Source organism: Haliotis cracherodii, unplaced genomic scaffold, assembly GCF_022045235.1.
Source record: "Haliotis cracherodii isolate W230 unplaced genomic scaffold, xgHalCrac1.p SCAF_8, whole genome shotgun sequence".
Classification (NCBI taxonomy): Eukaryota; Metazoa; Mollusca; class Gastropoda; order Lepetellida; family Haliotidae; genus Haliotis; species Haliotis cracherodii.
Window position 1 is genome coordinate 37,091,156 of NW_027266341.1, and position 10,688 is coordinate 37,101,843.

At 38.4% G+C, this 10,688-nt stretch overlaps 1 protein-coding gene across 1 annotated transcript; it reads right to left on the bottom strand.

Annotated features, from left to right (window-relative positions):
* Positions 1-890: 890 nt before the first annotated feature.
* LOC139450473 (cysteine and tyrosine-rich protein 1-like) lies at positions 891-10,688 on the bottom strand. Its single transcript, XM_071232182.1, has 4 exons — positions 10,588-10,688; positions 5,695-5,794; positions 3,748-3,926; positions 891-3,465 (listed from the first exon to the last, which is right to left on the bottom strand). Exons 1-4 carry the CDS (start codon positions 10,634-10,636, stop codon positions 3,032-3,034), a joined length of 762 nt encoding a protein of 253 aa, XP_071088283.1. The 5' UTR covers positions 10,637-10,688; the 3' UTR covers positions 891-3,031.

Sequence of the window (10,688 nt, forward strand, 5' to 3'; positions counted from 1 at the left end):
CAGTGTACATACATCATACTAGTACACACCTACCCCCACACACCACCCTCTACACACGCAATACACCACACACACCCTATGCCTAAAAGTAATAAACATCACACTACACACCCACACACCACCACACCCCATACACCCCAAACACCCCACACACCGCACAAACGCTATACCCCACAGTGTAAATACATCACACAACACACACACCCCACACCCCACCCTCCACACACGCAACACACAAACCCTATAACCCACAGTATACATACAGCACACTATACACACATACCCCCACACGCCACCCTGTACACACGCAATACACCACACAAACCCTATACCCCACAGTATACATACAGCACACTATACACACATATCCCCACACATCACCCTCTACACACGCAATACACCACACAAACCCTATACCCCACAGTATACATACATCACTTAATACACCCACCCCACACACACCACAAAAAAACCAATACCCCACAGTATACAAACATCACTATACACACCCACACACAGGCCTAATCCTCCAAACACACCACACACCACACAAACCCTACACTCCATAGCATACATACATCATACTACACAACCACCCACACCCCACCCTCCACACAGACAACACAGGCGCTATGCCCCACAGTATACACACACCACACACACACAATCGTCCACACACACCACACACCACACAGACCCTACACCCCACAGTATGTATACGTCACCTCCCCACACTCCACCATCCTCACACACCACGCAAACCCTTTACCCCACAGTATACACCCACCCACACCTACCCCCCCACACACCACACAGACCCTATACCCCACAGTAAACATACATTAAACAACGCAAACACCCCACACCCCACACCCCACACACACCACACAAATGATTTATTGATGTCAACGCCTTTATAATGAGGAACATAACGTTTCAGAACATATGCCTACTCCTTCATCAGAAGGATGACCTGATGAAGGAGTAAGTGTATACTCCGAAAACTTGTGTTCCTCTTAATGAATAAGTTGACATCCATAATTTCTCTTCCTCGTTGTGTCACTGTTTTCGGATGTAACGTTTCATACGCTGTTCATATGCGTTTGTGTAGAAACAGTTGCTACAACAATGCCAATAAGCACTGTGAAAGATCCTTAATATTTGTAATACCTCATATCCTGTTAGTTCTACCCATGTCACATAAGAATGAGATACACATTCTCAGACCATTTTCTTCCTAAGAATTATGATTATAAAAGTGTTGTATACATGTTAATTTGAGCTTTACAGTTGCCTGTGTGAATATACATCCTTGTAGATTAATCTCAAGAATTGCTTCCCTTGTCATTTAAACTTTATCTGAGTTAGAGAGTAATAATACAGAACAACCATGTACATAATAATACACTTTAAATTTTATTCAAACCGTAGATAAGAACAAATATAATATATACACTAATGTGATGATTTACCATGGCTATATATTATGTCTGTCCTATTGAGTCAATGAGAAACAACAGACCACTATTACTCGTAGATTATGTCCAGCTAAAGATTCGACACAGTGGCCATAATTTAGAATAAAATGGTTTGAAATAATGGTATGTGTTGTATCTTTAAACGTACACACACACTCGTTTAGTATGCAATTAAAATACATTCCCTAATAACTAAAAGTGCCGGTGAAAGAAATTAAGCTTTAATTTTATGTGTTCTTAACATAGGACAGTTCTTCGAGCCCATTTAATCCTATGTAGATTGTGTGCGTAGTCAGCTCTAAATATGTAATGAATAGTTTAGCACATTTATATTTGCGACATCATTAGTAATCCATTAGTGAGTGTATACTGTGTACATGTAAGTGCAACTGTTCCATCTACAAATAATTCTTAACAAATACATTTGTTGTCTATATTTAGTATTTTGGTATCGTTGCAATTTAGTTAAAAAGAAAAGATTTGTCGCCACGTGCACTTTTTTTCATAACTGGTGGGATGAGTGATTGTTTGAGTGTAATATTCATTAATAGGCTGAACTGTAGAATTAAAGGATCAGAGACTGATGTGTTTGCAATTGCTTTTATTATACTAAAATCATAATTTTCCCCATAAAACTCTATCAAATGTGAGACAATAATGTTTGAGGAACATATACCATTTTAAGAATTATAATTCCACGAATTCTCGTGCACGTGCAATATGCATAGTACTTATTTCGTCATTGATATGAGAGTGACAGAGGCAATTTGGTATAAAGATTGTTCAAAATGCATTATATGGTTTTGAAGTTTGGTGTTATTATTATCGTATGTCCGCCTGTGTTGTGCCATGTTTCCTCAAACATCATTTTAAAAAGATACCTTTTGGTTGCTGAAGTTGTGACATTCTGCGAAACGCCCTTATGAAATGATTAAGAAAATCTAAAAATATACGTGAAATAAGGTGTTGCCGGAAAGTCAGCTGTATTAGGTTAAATCCAATATGCAAGCGATAACATGTTTTCATAAATGTATGTATTATTATGAAAAACATAAACTCTAAAGAAAATTAGTGTGTGTATATTTTGATATAAAATTCGTTAGCTACACTTAACAAATGTTTCTCGACCTCACTCTGCCCTAGGAGTAGATAAATGTGTTCGTTTATCTATCCAGTATAAAGATAATTCTCACAGGAGTTCTTTTCTTTCTATTTAACGTCGACACCAGAGGGTAATCAGTCTCGATTATCTGCCGAAACAGATTCCATTTTGCGTCAAAAGGAAAATAGTTGTGAACATTATATGAATGGATCACTGAAAATCAGTGAACCTTTCAACTATCCTCAGCCTCAGAATTTCAATGATACTGAGCATTTTACAAACTAAGATAATATTCACCATCGACGTGAGCATTGTCAGCGTTCACCACTTGCTACCACTTGTACCACAATAATGGCATGAGGCTTGTTGACGAGAGACCTTGTTTCCCGTATTACATTTCCACTATTCTGCGTATTATGTTTACCAAAGTGGTTTTGGACCGAATAGTTCTCTACCACTGTAGGCTTGAATACACGTGCTCGTCAGTGTCGTTTGTTCGCATGGCTTGGGTATGTTCAGAATTGTTACCCATTGTAGGAGCAACAGATGTAGCCGGAGGGGCTGCTCTACTCGGTGGGGGATAGGCGGCTTGTCCTGCCATTGGTGGATTTGCTTGTCTCGCCATTGGTTGATTTCCTTGTCTTGCAATTGGTGGATTTGCGGCTTGCCCTACCATTGGTGGATGGACGGCTTGTCCTGCCATTGGTGGATGGAAAGGTTGTCCTGCCATTGGAGAATAGGCTTGTACTGGTCCTGGTCCTATCTGAGGAGAGTAGGGTGGTGGAGGTTCCGCCATCCCAATAGGTGGAGGGTGAGGTGTTCCAGGAGGAGGCTGAACCGTGTGCACATATCCTGCATTATATGCAGCAGTGGGTGGGTTCCCGGCTGGATAGAACAAGCATTATGTTCGTATAGTATAAAGATGGGGGTTCTGAGGCTGTGTATTTAAGAGGACCAACGACTGTTAAGTTGTTTGTCATACATCTGACTTTAGGACTTTTCATATATAATGAGAACAAAATACAATGGACATTGATCTACAGTAATTACACTTTACAGAGTTAGTTGTCAAAGCATCATATGTGCCACAACTTTGAATCCCTTATTTGTGTTTGTTGTTTAATGCTGCTCGCCGCAATATTCCAATTATATGAGTATGTTTAGTACCTGCAGATATGACGGTAAGTTGTTGGCTGGTGGTCACTACCTGACCCCGGTGACCTCGGGATGACCTACAGCAGCAGACACAGCACACGACTATTCCTGCAATCGCGGCGATCAAGACGCCGACACCAACCACGACCCCGATTATCAGTCCCGTCGTTGAAGGATTCCCGCCGTCAGAGCTGTTATTGAGGTTAGAGAGAACACAATGTTATGTAAAGAAGCGATCTGGTATACCTACATAGTGACTACTGATTTTACACATATTGACTTATGACTGATTTTCACACGTATCTTCGACAAAGGTCATTCCAATCTATTTTCTGTTAATTCTATTCATTACTGTTAATCAACGCTAACATACACCCTATTTACATTTCGCACAATGCATCAAACTGTATTTTACATCACTATGTGTGATAGAAATATATAAATTCTTCTCAATTTCTTCGGAAATTAACATTTATATTATGTAGAAACATTTATATATAATGCACCTCTGTGGGGCCAAATGGAATTGCAATAATATAACGTTACGTAAAAGTTAAACTAATATTATTACTGCCCTCGAATTGTTCATATTAACGACAATCAGCTTTATCATATTTTTATTATTTTTTATTTTTTATTATATCATACTTTATTACTATCACTTAAATTAGCGGATAAAACCATGTTGCGAATTCCAAAAGAAAGCTGAAGGATAATGAAAACAAATATTTTTTTAACCATATGCATATATTTCAATAATTATAAAATTAGTTATAAAATATTTATCAATATTGTTAAAAATTCCAGAAAGATCACAGTCTAATGAATAATGATCACGATGTGTAAATATTGATAAGGCAGACTCTTACAGACGTGTATTTTTTTTAATACAACAATTAAAAAAATATTGTATATTCCTCAAACAAATGTTAACGTAATTATAAACTTTGTTACATCTCATACGTATACAGAATGTTATTTTCGAATGTTAATCAGAAGAAACGTACAATATCTTTGGCCCAGTTCAGATGTAACGATTGAAGCTGACAGACACATAAGTACACCTAGACGTTTGAGATTATGTTCCCATTGTTCCTTAAGTGAGTGACGAGTGAGTATGGTTCTACCCCGCTTTTAACAATATGCCAGCAATATCACAGGGTAGGACACCGGAAATGGGTTTCACACATTGTTCCCATGTGGGGAATCGGCGTGACGAGCGAACGCTTTAACCACTAGGCTACCCCACCGCCCCCATTGTTCTTTGAACGAGGTTGAAGATGAATAACCATTTTATAAGTATGTTGCAAATAAAATCAATTTTCGAAAATATTATATTGAACGACAATATCATGTACATCCCAATGGAAATAAACACACTTTATGTCATGTTCCTAAGGCAAGATAATTCGTACCCTTTAAATGTTTAGAATATCATGCTGTGTCAGTTCGAAATCATCCCTGTAAACTCGACAAACGCTTCTGTATTCTTTAAATTATGCACCTTTGCATCTACAGTATTACAGAAAAAAAACCTTATATCTACCATACCTTATGCTATCTTCATTTACATCACAAAGTATTAGGTCATACTACTAGCTGGTCGAAAATGACAAACTTATCAACCAAATATTGGAATGGTGCACCAGGTTTTTATAAATTAGTCTTTTTTTAAAATGTGTAATGCCAAAAGTCATCTGGAAGCTGACTGTGATATTGTTATGATATTAAACAAACAAATGGTTGCATTTTGCTGTTCAGAAAATAATAAATTATTTGTTACTGTTTCCTCTTTTGAGTCTGTAACGATTGGTCGCAATACACACACCGTGGATACTTGTGAAATCCTTATTAATATGATCAAGTCAGAAACTTTTGTTATTCTATTAGTCTACTTGTAACAGTTGACTATATACAGTGAAAGCAAGAAAATAGAGTGATGCATATGTACATACTCACCAGCAATATCGGGAAGAGCTTATTCCACAGCATGAGTCAGTACATGTTAATGTCCTGGTTTTAAAACTGCTGTACTCGTAACATATTTCATAGGCAGACACTGGAAAAAAACAGACCCAGGAAGTAGTTAGATAAACTGTAAAGATATGCATGTGTAAGGGTGAATGTTATCCTGCCCTATTTTTTATCCCGGGAATGCAATTCTCTAGTGTCAGGATGATTCTCCCCAGTGAATATGAAGCTATACCAGTGTGTTTAATCCTATCAACATATATACTCTAGAGTAAAACTTTCCCCGTGATAATATTTAGGTAGGATATAATCCTTGCTTACACATACACACATTTTTGTCCATTGTGGTGAATGAATCAGTGTATGTATTATTTCAATACTGAACACCTCGGGCAAATACAGTAAACTACGGTTATAACGAACTCAAAGGGACCGCTAAATTTAGTTCGTTATAGCCGTAGTTCGTTAAAAGCACATTTACAGCATATATACAGCAAATGGACGGGACCAATAAACAGTTCGTTATATCCGTCAGTTCGTTATAAGCGTGTTCGTTGTAAACGTAGTTTACTGTAGTACAAAATATTGTAGAAATAGATTTGGAGACGACCTAAATAATATTGTATGATATTCACAAATGTAGTATATGCATGAGGATTTTCGGGATGTAGCATTCGTGGTAAGTAACCTTCATGATCACTCACTCATAATTTATTTTTACATAAATACTGTACTTGAAAAAATTTTCAGGAAGTAGAACAGACATGTAAATATTTTATAGTTTCTTGGTGTATTGAACAGCTATCATCGTGGTTTGCGACGCTGGTTCAATTATGAAAAAGCAGAACAGAAATTGACGCAGAAAACACCTTGTTGTTGGCACTCAAGCATGTCAAGTTAAATCTCATAGAAAATACCGTTTCCCCTTACACTCTATGAATATGACTTTGCATCATCGCCTATAGTTGAGTCACTTTACCTTTTTGAAATGCACGTTCCGAATATGAATTCCTAGGTCAGAATCAACTGCAACAATGGCGTGATGTCACCATACTTGTTTAATGAGGATAAACACATTATTAATGGTTAAGTACCCGTGTCAAAATCCAGTACGCTCTTTGACAATGGTACGCTCTATGACTATCGCAAACGTATGTTAAAGTATGGGCGTTACGAACACTAAGATCAGGGTCCTGAACGCCTTACGTCTGATTTGAACTAAATGATTGCTAAATATGCTTATCAATGTAAGTAAATCCCCTGTAATTATAAACGTGTTTGATACATCCCTCTCTGTGTACACGAACAATAATACATAACAATGCAAACATCTTTTACTTTAAATTATTTTGCATATGCCTTTTAAACTTCTGCGTAATTACGCGGTATTCCGCATCATTTTTTAAACAGATCTACGTAGCTTCGCAGACACTCTGCTGAGCTACGCGGATATTTGCGAAATTAATTTTCCCTTGACAAAGTAGACACAATTAATGGCTAACAACTTCTTTATTTACTGTAAATGCGATGTTTCGTTATTGATTCTTTTGCCGTTGTCAAGCAAGGCTGAATAATGAACATGGTACAGAATATATATACATGTAGTAGGTGGAGGACTAACAGTAACAACATAAGTGACGTTAACATGAGTAGGTTAAATAATGACAACGGAAGGATAATACTGTAACAACATGATGGACAGAGAACACATGATGGGGAAGCCAACAAGACAGGAAGCTAATTCAACAGGATTTAGTGCACATAGGAGGGGTGATTATTGCTGAATAAGTTCATAGTAGGTGGATGGGATGAAATAGCCTTGATATATTTTGACTGGTGGCTTGCGACGGCGAATGTGGACTGCTTCTGTCAGCTTTCTTTCAGTGAAGTCCTGGGGGTCTCATGGGGGTTGTTGGAGATGATGTTGACGTTTTCCCAGTTGATGTTGTGACTGGGGCAGTTATCTGTCAATAATCAAGTCTGGACCAGACAATCCAGTGAGCACTGATCTACACAATTGGATACGATGACATGCATGAACGACAAGCATAGTCGCCTTTTATGGCAAGCATGGGCTGTTGGAGACCTGGTCTAAATAGGATCTTCACAGGTACATCACGTTTGATTATATTTTCAATTGAAAAGTTAGCGATATTATATCCAAATACCAAAGTGTACCAGCGCTAAGTCAGCACTCGAAGACTACTTTTCATGCTTATATTTTTTAAACTTTAATTTGATTTAAAACCTTTATTTCAAAAGTGTCGAATTATTTGAACGCACATTACGATACCGTACATGGCAAGGTGAAGCAAGGTATAGTTAATGCCATCACGTGACCCTGGTACCATGATGACAAACACAGTTAACTTTTTCCTGTTTGACCCTGGATTCGAATTCTTTAAGACTACGTTATACCCTGTCCAGAATTGTGCAAATAGAAACAATTATGTGAGTCATTTGAACGCACATCAAGATGAGATAACACATCATGATACAGGTAGCTTACTCATCAGTTATGAAATTGTGTGTCGGCACACGTGACCAAACTTACAGAAAAAAGGGTATGTCAAGGTGTAGGTAACTACTTCCACTGACGACAGTTGATGTACATAACACATTAGTTACAAACCATTACAAAATATGGTGCTGTCTTATTGGCCGTGTGTCTGATAGTAATGTTCTGACACTATTTTACACGAAGACGGAACCATATTTAGTAATTGGTTTTAATTTACATAGAATAGAAATTGAACTATATACGTCTAATGCCAATGCTTATTTAGTCATCAAATTTGTGGGAGTAATGCACTTCTGGCATTATTATGGCAGGGATATTTCGCAAAATGGTTTTTATTTATCAAACATTACCTGCATTCCATTCACAATGTAGCATCACATATAGAGAGTATCAAATATAGAGAAGACAAATCTGTACTTCTTTGTAGGACATTGAATAAATGGAAATTAAGTATAGTGTAATGGTTAACGTCATCTGAAATGTTCCACAGATGTTTTGTTTAGTTTGTTTAAAGATCAATTAGTCGGTGTGGAATAAGCTAGGTTTTACCTTACTCCTTACTCCTTAAAGCTTCATGTAACATACTTTTAATATACCAGGTGTGTTTTGAATAATTTGTTTCAATGGCTCGAACGTAGTTCTCTCTTTGAGTTCCTCTTACGGATCTGCTTCCCATGTCTGTTCACACATTCTGAACGCGGTAAATGGGGCATATGACAGTGTCACCATTTCGTTAAACAGTACATTGACAATGTGCATTTCCGTTGAAATCGAATCCCTGTACCTGTACCTGTACACACACACTCACACACACACACACACACGCGCGCGCGCACGCACGCACGCACGCACGCACGCACGCACAAAAGCGTGGCTATGTTAGTGCAGTAATCTAACCCGTGACTGGGAATACATACTTAACTCCATACTGCCGCTTATTTCATGTATCTGAACTTGTCGTTAACATAACCCACTCTCTTACCCAGAGTTCCTTGCGGCCAGCATAGTACCACTGCAACAGGGCGGCGACATGTGACGATTCGTCAAATCTTACTCAGTCCATTCAAGATGGTGCACATGTTTTTCATCTGTTTCATTTTTGACGAGTCTACATATTTACATAAACGTATGTCACAGAATGGATGACTTTCATTGAGAAAACTTCCTAAAACGTGAAAAACTAATCCATTTGCGTGTTTATATTTTTGCGCTGTCATCGAAGCCCTACGACGAGCTAGAGATACGGCCACTGTAAGGATTCATCCACGTCCTGCTACACAAGTCACTGTCGTAGTTGTAGCAGCGTATCCATATAATAATGCAAAGGAATGTGAAGCGCACCGAAAGGCTTGCATTGGGCCCCTCTTTTCCGATTTCAGAATAAGCGCGTAAGCTTACAAACAAGAAAAAAGTCCGGTCACGTGATATGTAAATTAGCTTGTGGCAGTGGTGTTAATGCCAAGTCATTGCTGCCCCGGTTGTGTAACATTACTATTTCAAAGGCTGATACACTTCGCATGTTCAAATTGCCAGGCGACTGGGGCGTGACGACGTGTACTTTACATCCTGTCTCACCTCGCCGACTCATACGCCATGAATACTGTACATTCCTGATAACATCTGACTGAACGCGTCGAGCCATAACTGCGACACAGAGAGATATGCGATGAATGAGTGAGTGAGTTTGATTTAACGCCGCTTTGGACAGTATTTCAGTTAAATTACAGCATGTCAACTTAACGTGGAGGAAGATGCCGAGTGATGTAGGGTTAATAGGTCTTGTGAAAGCACAAATATGGTACTGTTAAACCATTCCTGGGTTCTGGGATTCGAACAATGGCATGACAAAGGGACACAACTCTGACATCCGTGTCACCAGGTGAAGGAAGTGTCTCAACTCTTGAATTGCGAAGTCAATATTCATCTTTAATTAATGCCAAATACATTTATGGACTAGACACAGAAGCATTTAGAAGCCGTGGGGAACATGTAATTTATTTTCACATTAACGACGTTTATCGTGTATCATATTAAGCTAATTTTCTTGCGTATCTTTTGAGATCGACCAGGCTGAAGTTATTGTCACAAATGAACCTGTGACGAGCTAAGATTCTTTATCGGGTCATTTGCGGGTAACTAAATCTGACATAGATATTTGATGTTGATTCAGGTTTTTTGTCACCGTTCCCAAACTGATCACGAGGACACTATAACACGGAGCTGTTTAGATCATGTACGTTCACTGATAGTATCTAGGTCAGAGGTGATCTGTTCTAACGGCACAGTGTCATGTCACTCTGTGTAGATGTAGACGTTACACTTATAATGACCAGTGGTCTACAAATGATGTGAATACTTACCAATAGAAGCTACACAGAGAAGAGTCCACCCAGTTTTCAGAGAAATCATCTTGCTACAACACGACACTCCCTACACGCAGCAGTGCGTCTGACTTGAGAGA

Bases quoted from the DNA above. Each gene is read 5' to 3' on its own strand.
- LOC139450473 (XM_071232182.1), bottom strand. From the start codon at position 10,636: ATGATTTCTCTGAAAACTGGGTGGACTCTTCTCTGTGTAGCTTCTATT. The intron at 5,795-10,587 runs GTAAGTATTCAC...GTTTTTTTCCAG, and splicing joins TCTCTGTGTAGCTTCTATTG to TGTCTGCCTATGAAATATGT. The intron at 3,466-3,747 runs GTACTAAACATA...TGTTCTATCCAG, and splicing joins ACTTACCGTCATATCTGCAG to CCGGGAACCCACCCACTGCT.